The following is a 17900-nucleotide window of genomic DNA, read 5'->3' as shown; positions in this document are numbered from 1 at the left end:
TCTCCCCCTACCCCTATAATCACTGGGATGTTTGATTTGGACAAGGAAGACTGTGCGTGTAGCCTTTGAATAAACTGTTGGCTTACACAACTAATTGAAGCACCTGTGTCAACTAAAGCATTGGTTTTTAGTTGTTTCACTTTAACTTGTATTGTGTTTCTTGTTAACGGAGCTACCATTGAAACATGTACTGGTTTGTGCCTGACACCAGATTGTCTCTGATTATCAGGCGCAATTTCCTATCTACCTTGTCTGTAATAACGTTTTATACATACGGACTCATGATGACCAACGTTGGAACAATATTTACAAACTGTATTGATATGTGGACAAACATTACGACTAGGGCAATACTCACCACATCCTGGACAGCGGTTTTTCAGATGAGCTGGTACAGCAGAACGGTTGTTTCAAGATGGCTGGTGTCGTGGACCTGCTCTCTGTCCATTGTTGTATCGGCGTTGTTGTTGGTATGGCGTCTGATGTTGTTGTTGGCATGGCACCTGGTATACTGGCTGATGTTGTTGTTGACATGGCGCCTGGTATACTGGCTGATGTTGTTGTTGACATGGCGTCTGGTATACAGGCTGATGTTGTTTATTTGCACCAGGATTTGTCGCCTGGAGCGTTTCTGCCTCGTGTTTGATCTGATTAACCTCCGCTTTGTTTCCCGTTAACATAGCCTCTACTACCGTCGATAGGTGCCCAAGCTTTTCTGCCAAATCGACAGAGTTTGCTTGAAAAAGCGTGGGGCTAGATTGTTCTACCATATGAGCATTATGTCGCACTTCTTCTAGTGTTTGGGGTTCTTTAAGGTGGACCCACTGTCTCATTGGCTGCTTTAGTCCATTCACCGCAATGGCTACCACCACTTCCTTAGGCAGATTTCTATTTTGTGTGGCCGTTTGCACTCTTGTCAAGAACTCCTCCACAGTCTCCAATGCGTTCTGAGACATACTGAGGAGTCCCAATTGAAAAACCGAACTCTTTTTAAAACGTTTCTCGAAGGTGTGCCAGGTGTTTTTTAACGTCATCGGTGAGATCTTGGTGCCACACCTTTGCTGAGCCTTCTAAATAGAACGGCAGTAGCAGGCACGCGCGTTCATTAGTATATGCATTTAGCGCTGTTAAGCCTCTAAAGTCATTCCACCAAGTTGTGGGATCTTGGCTACCTGAAATTTTTTCGAGTTTAACATGCGCCATCGTGTCAGAACCTCCTTGTGTTGTTGGTATCGCAGGAAGCGATGACAAATTGTGTGTTGTAGTTGTGGATGACGACGGAAGTGTCTGAGTGTTGGTCGCAACCGTTGTTGATAATGATGATGGCTGTGTAATTATTTCCGGATATAGCGTTGTTGTTGTTGCTGGTGGTGATGTTGTTGTTGATGTGTCTGTATGATTCTGTCGAAGCTTCTCTCTGTAGTTTATTGGGCTGGCTCCGTTCATTGGTCGGGATCGGAACATCTCCACCACTTGTAACCGTCTTGTTTTTCGGGTTACCTTTGTTTGTAATAACTACTCTGGGGGATGTAGTAGGGAGCAACTGGAGTCAGCCTAGTTATAAAATGAAGAGAGAATGAATCGAGCGTATATCGTCTTTATTGCGGAATCAGATGTGTGTGTCTACATTGCAATACATACGTTTTGACTAACAAATAGAAATATTACATTTGCCATGAAATGTAATAATAAATGCTTATTCATTGTAATAATAAGTAGTATGAATAGATAATAAGTAACATCTGTGTATATAAGGCATGTTACCATTTATACGTGCGTGTAATTAACGCATAAGGTGTGTAACCATTAACAAGTAACATCTGTGTATATAAGGCATGTTACCATTCATACGTGCGTGTAACTAACGCATAATGCGTGTATCCATTAACACATGTTATGTTCTAAGGTATGTGTTACAGCATAGAAATATATAAACATGAATGTGAGATTGACATAAATAATAATTGCATAAAAATAGCGAAATATATAGTTAAAATGACTTACCTAGTTATAAAATGAAGAGAGAATGAATCGAGCGTATATCGTCTTTATTGCGGAATCAGATGTGTGTGTCTGAAGCACATTTGCGTCTTTCTTAAATATAGCTCGATTCATATGGTTACGTAAACGTCTTATTTCTTGATTAAAGGTTATATTGCTAATGGCGACATACTGTCTATGTAATGTTTTGTGTGTGTGTCGCCTATCAGTATAAACCCTTCATTTTGTTTAATTAATGTATAGTTGATTGGCGTACCTAGCTGCCGTCTTTAAGTTTATCCCTGTTAATTTGTTTACTGTATTCATTGCTGATTGACGTTGCTGGCGTAATTAGCCGCCGGTTGTTAATTGATAAGCCTTACTCTGTTTATTGCCGCACTGTATTGTCAGCGTTACGTGTTTTGTGCAGGTCTGCCTTGGGGTGGTAAATGACACTGTGATAGTATGTTTGGTCGGATGCTGTACTTTTTAACCTCTGTATACAAATTATTATTTTTCGTACGTACGAAATTATTTCAAGACAAGATCCAGTTTGGGCTTATTTTAATATTAAGACGACCAGAAACACATAGAATATACAGACACTGATATTCTGAACAAGAAAATATATTTCATATGTAAGTTTTTTCTTGGAAAAATCTTATTAGTGGGAAACATCTAACAATGCAGCAAACTCAGGACTGTCCCTTTAATAATACGCTGTGGGCAAATCCACGAAAAGGTCAACTTCCTACATAATTTAGGAATTTTGGTTTATACTTCAATAATCGGTACCGTATAAAAATTATGACATTGAGATTTAATAATCTATAAAGCTTTTAAAAAATACATATTTCATTGTTAAATTTTGTAAATATGGGGTACCCCATATAAAAGGTAACAAAAAGAAAGTGTCATCAAATAAAATAAGTCATTAAAGATGTCATAACTTATATCACCCATAAATTTTTACGCATTTATTTCTATATGTTGACATCATGTTTGTGTTAGTCGTGGGTCGCAACTTTTGACGTTACGTCTATATATTAAATACAATTTGAAACTTGCCCATGTATTCATTTTAGGTCATTCACACTGGGAAGTAAAGTAATAACATATGCGAACTTAACAAAATCAATGCAACATTATATCAGAATATGGCTAATTTTAACTTTATTAACAATTTAATATACTTTTTATTTAGGTACACATAAAAACAAACCCAAACACCAGCACATTTATATCAGTTCTATCAAACTATTACAGTAATTTTTACTCCACACAATCGATTATGGATTATAATAGATAATTGAAACATCACTAGGTAATAGTAAATAATAATTTAGTTATACATTTTTAAAGTGTATGAAAATAGGTCGACTCACCATAGAATGATCAGATTGTGACTGACAAGTATCGCATGTCCACTGTATGTCTATATTTTCTCTCACAGCTTGACGGTACATTTGTCGCGAGATTCCTCTATTACACGTACGGTGTTGCCACACATAACAATTATTACATTGGGTAACTTCTTGTCGTGGACGCACAGTATGATGACATGATAAGTATGGATATGGCATGTGCTATGTTTACTGGTATTCATCTATCTACCTACATACAGGTATCGTATATATCTATATTGCCTATGGTGTATATGGCCATGCTTGGTGTCTACCTTGTTCTATACTCAACTGGTGTACTGAACAACGGAATGAGGCAAGTGTGTAACAAAAGGATACCAACTACTTTTAATGTCAAACCATAATTATAGGTTTTTAATTTAATGTGTCATTGTGACTGACATGACCGTTATAACACTGCCAGTAAAATACTGACTATCTGTTTGGACATCATAGGTTATTCCCGTGGACCCTCCATATGTATATATATATTATTATTAAGGGGCCGTCCATAATTTTTAGCATTTTCATGTGTACAAAGAGTACACTTTTGACCACCCCCTCCCCCCTCCTAAAAGTGTACATCCCCAAATGAAAAATGATGATCGACATTTTTCATTTTCAAAAAAAGTGTACGCTGGCCCCTTAACCCTCTCCCCTTCACCCCCCCCCCCCCCCCCCCCCCCCCGCGTACGGTTTGTACGCTCGTGAATATTTGCTTGTTTATTACTTTAAGATATCAATTCTGTGACGTGTACATTTTAATTTTTTCAAAAACGTGCATGCCTGCGCGCGTACTTGAATGTTGTGAGGTTTTACAAATTGAGTGTTAGCCTAATATCAAGTACGTGCTCGCAGGCACAACTTTGACGTTGACCCGAACAATGCAGCATTGAATAAACAAAACAAAGGGCAATAACTTCAAGCTCATTCACACTGTGGATTCAATCTAAGGGAAATGACTCATGCGTGTATATATTCATCGTCGGTACGACATCTTCAAGACTTGCAGGCGACGTGGACTTTTTGTTTTCGCGAATGTTCCTGTCAGACCGATAATGGTTTTGATTCCGTCATTCGTGGTCACACATGCAACTCTGCCAGTCTGACATAGACTTTGTATAGCACGATTTACCGTCTTCTAAAACTAGCCAACATTCCTGTCAGTGTCACTGTAAGTTTAACTTGTCCGAAGTGAGTGTCACCCCAGCACTTGGACACACGATGAGTGTTTTTGGTGTGTTGTTGGTGGTTGCGTGTGTGACGTCGTGCACGATGGGGGAGATGTTCACGGCCATGGCCGAGCTGCAGGCGGCGCTGTATGCAGAACATGACGTCGCCGGCGCCATCAAAATGTACATAAAGAGTGAGGAAGCCAGACTAAACAAACTGAAGAGGTAAACACGGTCTACATTGCACTACGGGGCGGGACGTAACGTTGGTATTGTTTAACGACATCACTAGAGCACTACGGGGCGGGACGTAATGTTGGTTTTGTTTAACGACACCACTAGAGCACTACGTCACTAGAACACTACGGGGCGGGACGTAACGTTGGTTTTGTTTAACGACGCCACTAGAGCACTACGGGGCGGGACGTAACACCACTAGAACACTACGGGGCGGGACGTAACGTTGGTATTGTTTAACGACGCCACTAGAGCACAACGGGGCGGGACGTAACGTTGGTTTTGTTTAACGACACCACTAGAACACTACGGGGCGGGACGTAACGTTGGTTTTGTTTAACGACACCACTAGAACACTACGGGGCGGGACGTAACACCACTAGAACACTACGGGGCGGGACGTAACGTTGGTTTTGTTTAACGACACCACTAGAACACTACGGGGCGGGACGTAACACCACTAGAACACTACGGGGCGGGACGAAACACCACTAGAGCACTACGGGGCGGGACGTAACGTTGGTTTTGTTTAACGACGCCACTAGAGCACTACGGGGCAGGACGTAATGTTGGTTTTGTTTAACGACGCCACTAGAGCACTATGGGGCGGACGTAACGTTGGTTTTGTTTAACGACACCACTAGAACACTACGGGGCGGGACGTAACGTTGGTTTTGTTTAACGACACCACTAGAACACTACGGGGCGGGACGTAATGTTGGTTTTGTTTAACGACACCACTAGAACACTACGGGGCGGGACGTAACACCACTAGAACACTACGGGGCGGGACGTAACGTTGGTTTTGTTTAACGACACCACTAGAACACTACGGGGTGGGACGTAACACCACTAGAACACTACGGGGCGGGACGTAACACCACTAGAGCACTACGGGGCGGGACGTAATGTTGGTTTTGTTCAACGACGCCACTAGAGCACTACGGGGCGGGATGTAACGTTGGTTTTGTTTAACGACGCCACTAGAGCACTACGGGGCGGGACGTAACATTGGTTTTGTTTAACGACACCACTAGAACACTACGGGGCGGGACGTAACACCACTAGAACACTACGGGGCGGGACGTAACGTTGGTTTTGTTTAACGACACCACTAGAACACTACGGGGCGGGACGTAACACCACTAGAACACTACAGGGCGGGACGTAACACCACTAGAGCACTACGGGGCGGGACGTAACGTTGGTTTTGTTCAACGACGCCACTAGAGCACTACGGGGCAGGACGTAACGTTGGTTTTGTTTAACGACGCCACTAGAACACTACGGGGCAGGACGTAACGTTGGTTTTGTTTAACGACGCCACTAGAGCACTACGGGGCAGGACGTAACGTTCGTTTTGTTCAACGACGCCACTAGAACACTACGGGGCGGGACGTAACGTTGGTTTTGTTTAACGACACCACTAGAACACTACGGGGCGGGACGTAACACCACTAGAACACTACGGGGCGGGACGAAACACCACTAGAGCACTACGGGGCGGGACGTAACGTTGGTTTTGTTTAACGACGCCACTAGAGCACTACGGGGCAGGACGTAATGTTGGTTTTGTTTAACGACGCCACTAGAGCACTATGGGGCGGACGTAACGTTGGTTTTGTTTAACGACACCACTAGAACACTACGGGGCGGGACGTAACGTTGGTTTTGTTTAACGACACCACTAGAACACTACGGGGCGGGACGTAATGTTGGTTTTGTTTAACGACACCACTAGAACACTACGGGGCGGGACGTAACACCACTAGAACACTACGGGGCGGGACGTAACGTTGGTTTTGTTTAACGACACCACTAGAACACTACGGGGCGGGACGTAACACCACTAGAACACTACGGGGCGGGACGTAACACCACTAGAGCACTACGGGGCGGGACGTACGGGGCAGGACGTAATGTTGGTTTTGTTCAACGACGCCACTAGAGCACTACGGGGCGGGATGTAACGTTGGTTTTGTTTAACGACGCCACTAGAGCACTACGGGGCGGGACGTAACGTTGGTTTTGTTTAACGACACCACTAGAACACTACGGGGCGGGACGTAACACCACTAGAACACTACGGGGCGGGACGTAACGTTGGTTTTGTTTAACGACACCACTAGAACACTACGGGGCGGGACGTAACACCACTAGAACACTACAGGGCGGGACGTAACACCACTAGAGCACTACGGGGCGGGACGTAACGTTGGTTTTGTTTAACGACGCCACTAGAGCACTACGGGGCAGGACGTAACGTTGGTTTTGTTTAACGACGCCACTAGAACACTACGGGGCAGGACGTAACGTTGGTTTTGTTTAACGACGCCACTAGAGCACTACGGGGCAGGACGTAACGTTCGTTTTGTTCAACGACGCCACTAGAACACTACGGGGCAGGACGTAACGCCACTAGAACACTACGGGGCGGGATGTAACGTTGGTTTTGTTGAACGACGCCACTAGAGCACTACGGGGCAGGACGTAACGCCACTAGAACACTACGGGGCGGGACGTAACGTTGGTTTTGTTAACGACGCCACTAGAACACTACGGGGCGGGACGTAACGTTGGTTTTGTTAACGACGTCACTAGAACACTACGGGGCGGGACGTAACGTTGGTTTTGTTTAACGACGCCACTAGAACACTACGGGGCGGGACGTAACGTTGGTTTTGTTTAACGACGTCACTAGAACACTACGGGGCGGGACGTAACGTTGGTTTTGTTTAACGACGTCACTAGAACACTACGGGGCGGGACGTAACGTTGGTTTTGTTTAACGACACCACTAGAACACTACGGGGCGGGACGTAACACCACTAGAACACTACGGGGCGGGACGTAACGTTGGTTTTGTTTAACGACACCACTAGAACACTACGGGGCGGGACGTAACACCACTAGAACACTACGGGGCGGGACGTAACGTTGGTTTTGTTTAACGACACCACTAGAGCACTACGGGGCGCGACGTAACGTTGGTTTTGTTAACGACACCACTAGAGCACTACGGGGCACGACGTAACGTTGGTTTTGTTTAACGACACCACTAGAGCACTACGGGGCGGGACGTAACGTTGGTTTTGTTAACGACACCACTAGAGCACTATAGAACGGGACGTAACGTTGGTTTTCTTAACGACACCACTAGAGCACTACGGGGCGGGACGTAACGTTGCTTTTGTTTAACGACATCACTAGAACACTACGGGGCGGGACGTAACACCACTAGAACACTACGGGGCGGGACGTAACGTTGGTTTTGTTTAACGACACCACTAGAGCACTACGGGGCGCGACGTAACGTTGGTTTTGTTAACGACACCACTAGAGCACTACGGGGCGCGACGTAACGTTAGTTTTGTTTAACGACACCACTAGAGCACTACGGGGCGGAACGTAATGTTGGTTTTGTTTATCGACACCACTAGAGCACTACGGGGCGGGACGTAACGTTAGTTTTGTTTAACGACACCACTAGAGCACTACGGGGCGGGACGTAACACCACTAGAACACTACGGGGCGGGACGTAACGTTGGTTTTGTTTCACGACACCACTAGAACACTACAGGGCGGGACGTAACACCACTAGAACACTACGGGGCGGGACGTAACGTTGGTTTTGTTTAACGACACCACTAGAACACTACGGGGCGGGACGTAACACCACTAGAACACTACGGGGCGGGACGTAACGTTGGTTTTGTTTAACGACACCACTAGAACACTATGGGGTGGGACGTAACACCACTAGAACACTACGCGGCGGGACGTAACGTTGGTTTTGTTTAACGACGCCACTAGAACACTACGGGGCGGGAAGTAACGTTGGTTTTGTTTAACGACGCCACTAGAGCACTACGGGGCGGGACGTAACGTTGGTTTTGTTTAACGACGTTACTAGAACACTACGGGGCAGGACGTAACGTTGGTTTTGTTTAACGACGCCACTAGAACACTACGGGGCGGGACGTAACGTTGGTTTTGTTTAACGACGCCACTAGAACACTACGGGGCGGGACGTAACGTTGGTTTTGTTTAACGACTCCACTAGAGCACTACGGGGCGGGACGTAACGGTTTTGTTTAACGACATCACTAGAACACTACGGGGCGGGACGCAACGTTGGTTTTGTTTAACGACACCACTAGAACACTACGGGGCGGGACGTAACACCACTAGAACACTACGGGGCGGGACGTAACGTTGGTTTTGTTTAACGACACCACTAGAGCACTACGGGGCGCGACGTAACGTTGGTTTTGTTAACGACACCACTAGAGCACTACGGGGCGCGACGTAATGTTGGTTTTGTTTAACGACACCACTAGAGCACTACGGGGCAGGACGTAACGTTGGTTTTGTTAACGACACCACTAGAGCACTACAGAACGGGACGTAACGTTGGTTTTCTTAACGACACCACTAGAGCACTACGGGGCGGGACGTAACGTTGCTTTTGTTTAACGACATCACTAGAACACTACGGGGCGGGACGTAACGTTGGTTTTGTTTAACGACACCACTAGAACACTACGGGGCTGGACGTAACACCACTAGAACACTACGGGGCGGGACGTAACATTGGTTTTGTTTAACGACACCACTAGAGCACTACGGGGCGCGACGTAACGTTGGTTTTGTTAACGACACCACTAGAGCACTACGGGGCGTGACGTAACGTTAGTTTTGTTTAACGACACCACTAGAGCACTACGGGGCGGAACGTAATGTTGGTTTTGTTTATCGACACCACTAGAGCACTACGGGGCGGGACGTAACGTTAGTTTTGTTTAACGACACCACTAGAGCACTACAGGGCGGGACGTAACGTTGGTTTTGTTTAACGACACCACTAGAACACTACGGGGCGGGACGTAACGTTTTGTTTAACGACACCACTAGAACACTACGGGGCGGGACGTAACGTTGGTTTTGTTTAACGACACCACTAGAACACTACGTGGCGGGACATAATGTTGGTTTTGTTTAACGACACCACTAGAACACTACGGGGCGGGACGTAACGTTGGTTTTGTTTAACGACATCACTAGAACACTACGGGGCGGGACATAGACCAGTGGTAAAGCGCTGTCTTGATGCGCAGTCGGTCTGGGATCGATTCTCGTCGGTGGGGCCATTTGGCAATTTTTCGTTCCAGCCAATGCACAGCGACTGGTATATCAAAGGTCGTGGTATGTGTTATCCTGTCTGTGGGATGATGCATATAAAAGATCCCTTCCTGCTACTATAAAAATGTAGCGGGTTTCCTCTCTAGTCTACAGTTCAGTTCAGTTTACTACAGTACAGTGTACTACAGTAGTGAACTAGTCTACAACACAGTGTACTACAGTACAGTGTACTATAGTCTACAGTACAGTGTACTATAATATTCCGTACAGTGTACTCTACAGTACAGTGTACTCTAGTCTACAGTACAGTGTACTATGGTCTACAGTACAGTGTACTATGGTCTACGGTACAGTGTACTATAGTCTACAGTACAGTGTACTATAATATTCCGTACAGTGTACTCTACAGTACAGTGTACTCTAGTCTACAGTACAGTGTACTATGGTCTACGGTACAGTGTACTATGGTCTACAGTACAGTGTACTCTCATCTCAAGTACAGTGTACTATAGTCTACAGTACAGTGTACTCTGGTCTACAATACAGTGTGTTCTAGTCTACAGTACAGTGTACTATGGTCTACAGTACAGTGTACTCTCATCTACAGTAGTGTACTATAGTCTACCAGTGTCTGCGCTGAACTTTTTTTTTGAGTTGCCATCCGGGCAAGTGGTGACAGCACTTTCACTTGCCCGGATCTATTTTCACTTGCCTGAATAATATTTTCTAAAAAAACAACAATATTGCAACAGATTATAAGAGAAAACATTTATTTTGAGTATTTTCCTGCACTCAACCAACCCACTCTTTAAATAAATAATAGACATGCCACTGTGACTCCCCACTGTCACTGTCAATACATTTGTGGTATTTCCAACAAACAAAGATGCTTGCGTTCACCAAACGTTGAGCACTGGTATAACCAACACAACCCCTTCCTCCCCCACCCTATCTCAATGAAATAATAATAATTAAAAAAAAACCTAAAATATAATGTTCAGTGGATACGATCTATGACGTGTACACATAACCAGGGCTGAATCTTGTCGACATGAATTTGTGCCCAATTTTACATGCCACTTACCTTACACCTATTCTTATCTTGGGCATATGTTTATATGTAAAAGCAGACCTACATTTTTTCATGGTGCAAAGTAGGCTACATAGCTTTACTTTTATTTATTTATTAATTATTGATTTAAAAAAATTATTAAAAAATTGGTCGCCAGGCGGGCAACCTTACTGTGGGTTTTCAGTCGCCTGTCGTCGTTTTCAGTCGCCAGGGGCGATCGGGCGACCGTTAAGTTCGAACCCTGGTCTACAGTATGGTGTACTATAGTCTACAGTACAGTGTACTCTAGTCTACAGTACAGTGTACTCCAGTACAGTAATAGTGAGTGTCCAGTTTTATTTATGGGCTCTTCCACAGTTGTTGACATGGAAGGGGTAGAGGGTGTGTAAGAAAATGTAATTTTTGTTTTTATAACATTTTATTTTATGGTTGGTGAATAAATGTGTTTTTTTCTCTGCACCCCCACCTCCCCTCTCCATTTCACTGAGGTAAATACCCACAATAAATGTCAGCATAATAAGTGATGGGTTATAGTGTTTGTTTTTATGAAGTGTCCGCCCTTAGGGCCCCTACCCCTGAATGATCAGTTCTGTGACTGCTCTTATTTTTTTTGTTTTAATTTTACTCTGGTGGTGGTATGTTTATTTTCTTTTGACTGTAACTGTGTAAGTAATTCAATATTTTTGATGGTGACAGAAAGAAAGAAAAAAGGTTACGTTTGAATTGTTTATATATGTGTGTGTGTGCATGTGCGTGTGTGTGTGTGTGTGTGTGTGGGTGTGCGTGTGTGTGTGTGTGTGTGCGTGTGTGTGTGTGTGTGTGTGTGCATGTGTGTGTGTGTGCGTGTGTGTATGTGTGTGTGTGTGTGTGCATGTGCGTGTGTGTGTGTGTGTGTGCGTGTGTGTGCGTGTGCATGTGTGTGTACGTGTGCACGCGTGCGTGTATGTGTGTGTGTGTGTGTGTGCAGTGTGTGTGTGGTGTGTGTGTGGGTGGTGTGTGTGTGTGGTGTGTGTGTGCGGTGTGTGTGTGGTGTGTGTGTGTGTGGTGTGTGTGCACGTGTGTGTGTGTGTGTGTGCGGTGTGTGTGCGTGCGGGTGTGTGTGTGGTGTGTGTGCGTGTGTGTGTGTGTGTGCGCGTGTGTGTGTATGTGTGCGTGTACGTGCGTGCGTGTGTGTGCGCGTGCGCGCGCGTGTGTGTGTGTGCGTGTGTGTGTGTGTGCGTGTGTGTGTGTGCGTGTGTGTGTGTGTGTGCTCCCCTTTTGGCACCTTTCTATGCCACTGGTTTGTGGGTTTGATTGGAGTCTTGACTACAACAAGAATATTCATTGTTAGTGAGTTTTTTGGGGAGAGGGGGAGGGGAGGTTAATACTAACACTATTGTTTTATAACAGAAGTTGGGACTGGGTTTCCTTTAGAGAAAACAAAAGAGGTAATGTCACTGAAGGACTATTTACACAGTTAAAAACAAAATAACTCATTGTGAAAACTGAACTGTTTTTACAAAATACATCTTATCTTAAAATGGGAGGTTGAACTCCTTAACCCCTCCTTGGAACTCCGCCCTGGTCTTTGATTCCCACTGGTTGGAATGGTAAAATAATCCAGTCACATGATGTTCTGAAGACTAACCACTTCCTTCTTTTCCCCCATCCCCATCGGTGGGCCCATTGGGCCATTTCTCGCTCCAACCAGTGCACCATGACTGGTATATCAAAGACTGTGGTATGTGTTATCCTGTCTGTGGGATGGTGCATATAAAAGACCCCTTGCTGCTAATCGAAAAGAGTAGCCCATGAAGTGGCGACAGCGGGTTTCCTCTCTCAATATCTGTGTGGTCCTCAACCATATGTCCGATGCCATATGACCGTAAATTAAAATGTGTTGAGTGTGTAGTTAAATAACAATTTCCTTCCTTCCTTTCTTGTTTTCCCCAGAACTGCAGAAGAGCTTGAGTCCCACAGCAGCTATGCGTTGGAGAATCCCGATAGGAATATCGCCAATCCAGTTGATGCTTTTCTCTTTGTGAAGAAGTTCACACTCGACTGGGACCGAAATGTGGCCACCTTGTTTGAGAAGAACCGTACACAGCAAGGTATTATTTTACCTGTAATAGAAAATCTCAGTAATTGTGGACTGGTATTTTCCTTATTTACCTGTGTTGTGATAGGTCTTATTCACAAAGGATGTGATGTGGTTCATGTGGTGTGGATACAAACATTGAAATATGCTTTTTCCAATGAAAGTTTAAAAGTTTGTTTTGTTTATCCAAATTTCATAATTTATTAAGTAGAATCGAGTACTATCAGGCTCTTATTTAAATCTTTGTGTTTTTTCTCTAAATTTCAGATTTATTAAGTAGAATTATGCACTGTCATCAAACTGTATTTTTTCTCTAAATTTCAGATTTATTAAGTAGAATTGTGGACTGTCATCAAACTCTTTTTATTTTATCTCTAAATTTCAGATTTATTAAGTAGAATTGTGCACTGTCATCAAACTCTTTGTATTTTTTTTTTTATCTAACTTTCAGATCTAATAAACCGAATTGAGCTTCTTTAATCTTTTGGGGGGTTTTCTATCTGAATTTCAGAACTATTAAACCGAATTGAGTCGTATCGTCAGGCTCTGCCGACTGATGAAGATTTGCTGGGAGCTGTCTCAGCTCTGATGCGTCTCCAGGATACCTACAAGCTCGACACAGCTAGACTTGCTCAGGGTGATATCAACGGAATTCATTCAGCTGAGTTGTCAGGTAGAGTATGAGACAGATTTTCAATTTCATCATTCTTATTTATTCTTATTTGAAAAAGTGCAGATGAAAGACTGCTCGCTCCAACCAGTGCACCACGACTGGTACATCAAAGGCCATGGTATGTGCTATCTTGTCTGTGGCATGGTGCATATAAAGGATCCCTTGCTACTAATGAAAAAAATGTAGCGGGTTTCCTTTCTAAGACTATTTGTCAAAATTACCATAAGTTTGACATCCAATAGTCAGTGATTAATAAATCAATGACTTTGGGACATAGCTATAAATAAATTCATACATTTATTGTTTAAATGAAAACAATGAACAAAAATAGTGTGTATGTGTTAATTTATATAATGTTTATGTAAATGATAAACAATGCAATAACAAATACCGGTAAAGGATTGATATACAGAGGTCTATAAATGCAACATTTGTGGTTATAATATAACTCATCTGCCAGAATTTTCATTCACATTTGGTGTCCTGGTACATTTGTTACTACCTTTGCAGCCTAGCTTGCATGTATACAGAGACTATACTGACGTCTGCTTGCATGTGTACAGAGACTATACTGACGTCTGCTTGCATGTGTACAGAGACTATACTGACGTCTGCTTGCATGTGTACAGAGACTATACTGACGTCTGCTTGCATGTGTACAGAGACTATACTGACGTCTGCTTGCATGTGTACAGAGACTATACTGACGTCTGCTTGCATGTGTACAGAGACTATTCTAACATCTGCTTGAGCATGAGCTTGTTGTCGCACCTTTACGAAGTGAAAAAAGCAAAATCTAGGTATTTCTTTTCCGATGATGACGACATTATAAAGTTTTGTATTACTTGAAAGTTTTTTGTTTATCTCAGTTTCTCACAAACTGTAAGTCCTACATCAATGGAACTTGATTTGTAGTTACAGCTATGAATGTTCATCTCAAAACATGTTTTAAAACAATTGAAATTTATTAAACTGAAATGGAATTTGTTTTAAGGTGGGTTTTTTTTTTTTAAACATGCATTGAGATGAATATATATGGATGCAATTATTAGTAAGTAAGTGAATACATGTAATATAAAATAATTTGTTTTCTAATTATTTAGTAGACTGTATTGGGTTGTGTTTTGACATGATAAAATTATAACCTTACAACTCTCTCACTTTCAGTTGCATTGACAAAAATGACAACTATTAATAACTGGATTGATGTGTGGTTGTAAATATAGTGGAAGTAAGATCACGTGTATCTGCATCCTCTTTTAAAATAATATTTCTAGATTTTACTAAAGAATAAAAAGAGTTAAAAACCAGATAAAGGGAGGGTCAATATATTAGCAGGGTTACTTTGGTCAGATGCCGAAATGGTTCAGGTCACAGTATTTGATCTGCGATACCTCAAGCAGTTTCATAGGCATTTTGTAGTTGTGTGTGTTTGCATTGTAAATTCCACAAGGGTTTGCTGATTCCATGCTTGTTAAATGTTAAAAGTCTAGACTCAAGACTTGAATGCCATCTCACCCATACAAAAAGTACATACGGTAGTTAACCCTTTCACACCTCTGTTCAGTTTTTTATCCACTTTGGTGAGATTGTCTGGATAAAATTGATCTACAAGGTTGAAAGGGTTAAAGTGGACACCTTACTGAAGTCTTGAATCTGGACATCATAAGCATGTTCGCAGGATGATCAAGTGTTAACAGTATGATTTTCAGATTGGTCCTGTGAACTATGTTCAGAGTGTTAGCCTGATTCTCAGATTGGTCGTGTGAACTATGTTCAGAGTATTAACTACAAGATTCTCAGATTGGTCCTGTGAACTATGTTCAGTGTTAGCCTGATTCTCAGATTGGTCGTGTGAACTGTTCAGAGTGTTAGCCTGATTCTCAGATTGGTCGTGTGAACTATGTTCAGAGTGTTAACAGTATGATTCTCAGATTGGTCGTGTGAACTATGTTCAGAGTGTTAGCCTGATTCTCAGATTGGCCGTGTGAACTATGTTCAGAGTGTTAACAGCAAGATTCTCAGATTGGTCCTGTGAACTATGTTCAGTGTTAGCCTGAATCTCAGATTGGTCATGTGAACTATGTTCAGAGTGTGTTAACAGCATGATTCTCAGATTGGTCATGTGAACTATGTTCAGAGTGTGTTAACAGCATGATTCTCAGATTGGTCGTGTGAACTATGTTCAGAGTGTTAACAGCATGATTCTCAGATTGGTTCTGTGAACTATGTTCAGAGTTAACAGCATGATTCTCAGATTGGTCGTGTGAACTATGTTCAGAGCGTTAACAGCATGATTCTCAGATTGGTCATGTGAACTATGTCCAGAGTGTTGACAGCATGATTCTGAGATTGGTCGTGTGAACTGTTCAGAGTGTTAACAGCATGATTCTGAGATTGGTTGTGTGAACTATGTTCAGAATGTTAACAGCATGATTCTCAGATTGGTTGTGTGAACTATGTTCAGAGTGTTAACAGCATGATTCTGAGATTGGTCGTGTGAACTGTTCAGAGTGTTAACAGCATGATTCTCAGATTGGTCGTGTGAACTGTTCAGAGTGTTAACAGCTTGATTCTCAGATTGGTCATGTGAACTATGTTCAGAGTGTGTTAACAGCATGATTCTCAGATTGGTCGTGTGAACTATGTTCAGAGCGTTAACAGCATGATTCTCAGATTGGTCATGTGAACTATGTCCAGAGTGTTGACAGCATGATTCTGAGATTGGTCGTGTGAACTGTTCAGAGTGTTAACAGCATGATTCTGAGATTGGTTGTGTGAACTATGTTCAGAATGTTAACAGCATGATTCTCAGATTGGTTGTGTGAACTATGTTCAGAGTGTTAACAGCATGATTCTGAGATTGGTCGTGTGAACTGTTCAGAGTGTTAACAGCATGATTCTCAGATTGGTCGTGTGAACTGTTCAGAGTGTTAACAGCTTGATTCTCAGATTGGTCATGTGAACTATGTTCAGAGTGTGTTAACAGCATGATTCTCAGATTGGTCGTGTGAACTATGTTCAGAGTGTTAACAGCATGATTCTCAGATTGGTTCTGTGAACTATGTTCAGAGTTAACAGCATGATTCTCAGATTGGTCGTGTGAACTATGTTCAGAGCGTTAACAGCATGATTCTCAGATTGGTCATGTGAACTTTGTCCAGAGTGTTGACAGCATGATTCTGAGATTGGTCGTGTGAACTGTTCAGAGTGTTAACAGCATGATTCTGAGATTGGTTGTGTGAACTATGTTCAGAATGTTAACAGCATGATTCTCAGATTGGTTGTGTGAACTATGTTCAGAGTGTTAACAGCATGATTCTCAGATTGGTTGTGTGAACTATGTTCAGAGTGTTAACAGCATGATTCTGAGATTTGTCGTGTGAACTGTTCAGAGTGTTAACAGCATGATTCTCAGATTGGTCGTGTGAACTTTTCAGAGTGTTAACAGCTTGATTCTCAGATTGGTCATGTGAACTATGTTCAGAGTGTTAACAGCATGATTCTCAGATTGGTTGTTTGAACTATGTTCAGAGTGTTAACAGCATGATCTGAGATTGGTTTGTTTCCAGCTGATGCTTGCTTTGAGATTGGTCGTGTGAACTACGTCCACGAGGATTACGTCCACGCCGAGACGTGGATGAAGCAAGCATTACGCAGTCTGCCAGGAAATCCACTTTCAGTGTCCGGATTCAGAGCAGAGATACTCGATTATCTGTCATTCACAGTGTATAAGGTTCGTTCTGGCATCCATAATATATAAGACTTGTTCAAGGCATTTATAATGTATACAGTTCATTCAGGCGTTCACAATGTATAAGGCTTGTTCAAGGTGTTCACAATTTATAAGGCTCGTTCAAGGCATTCATAATTTATAAGTTTTGGTCGAGGCATTCACAATTTATAATGTTTGTTTAAAGCATTTCCAATTTATATGATTTGTTCAAGACATAAGGCTTGTTCATGGCATTCACAATTTTTTAACCTTGTTCATGGCATTTTCAAAGTATAAGGTTCATTCAGGGCATTTATTATGTATTTAAGGTTCCTTGGTGCATCCACAATGTATTTAAGGTTCATTGATGCATCCACAATGTATATAAGGTTCCTTGAGGCATCCACCATGTATTTAAGGTTCCTTGA

The 17900-nt window shown here is 42.8% G+C and overlaps 1 protein-coding gene across 1 annotated transcript in view; it reads left to right on the top strand.

The window, feature by feature from the left end:
- The first annotated feature begins 4375 nt into the window (after window positions 1-4375).
- Window positions 4376-17900, top strand: part of LOC121379850 (prolyl 4-hydroxylase subunit alpha-1-like) — a 14162-nt gene continuing 637 nt past the window's right edge. The window contains exons 1-4 of the mRNA XM_041508502.1: window positions 4376-4780; window positions 12940-13097; window positions 13596-13757; window positions 17330-17493. Of these exons, the coding sequence (XP_041364436.1) occupies window positions 4608-4780; window positions 12940-13097; window positions 13596-13757; window positions 17330-17493 (657 nt within the window). The 5' untranslated portion in view covers window positions 4376-4607. The remainder of the gene's footprint in view (window positions 4781-12939; window positions 13098-13595; window positions 13758-17329; window positions 17494-17900) is intronic.

Source organism: Gigantopelta aegis, chromosome 8 (genome assembly GCF_016097555.1).
Source record: "Gigantopelta aegis isolate Gae_Host chromosome 8, Gae_host_genome, whole genome shotgun sequence".
NCBI lineage: Eukaryota > Metazoa > Mollusca > Gastropoda > Neomphalida > Peltospiridae > Gigantopelta > Gigantopelta aegis.
This window is presented reverse-complemented; position numbering and strand designations above follow the sequence as displayed.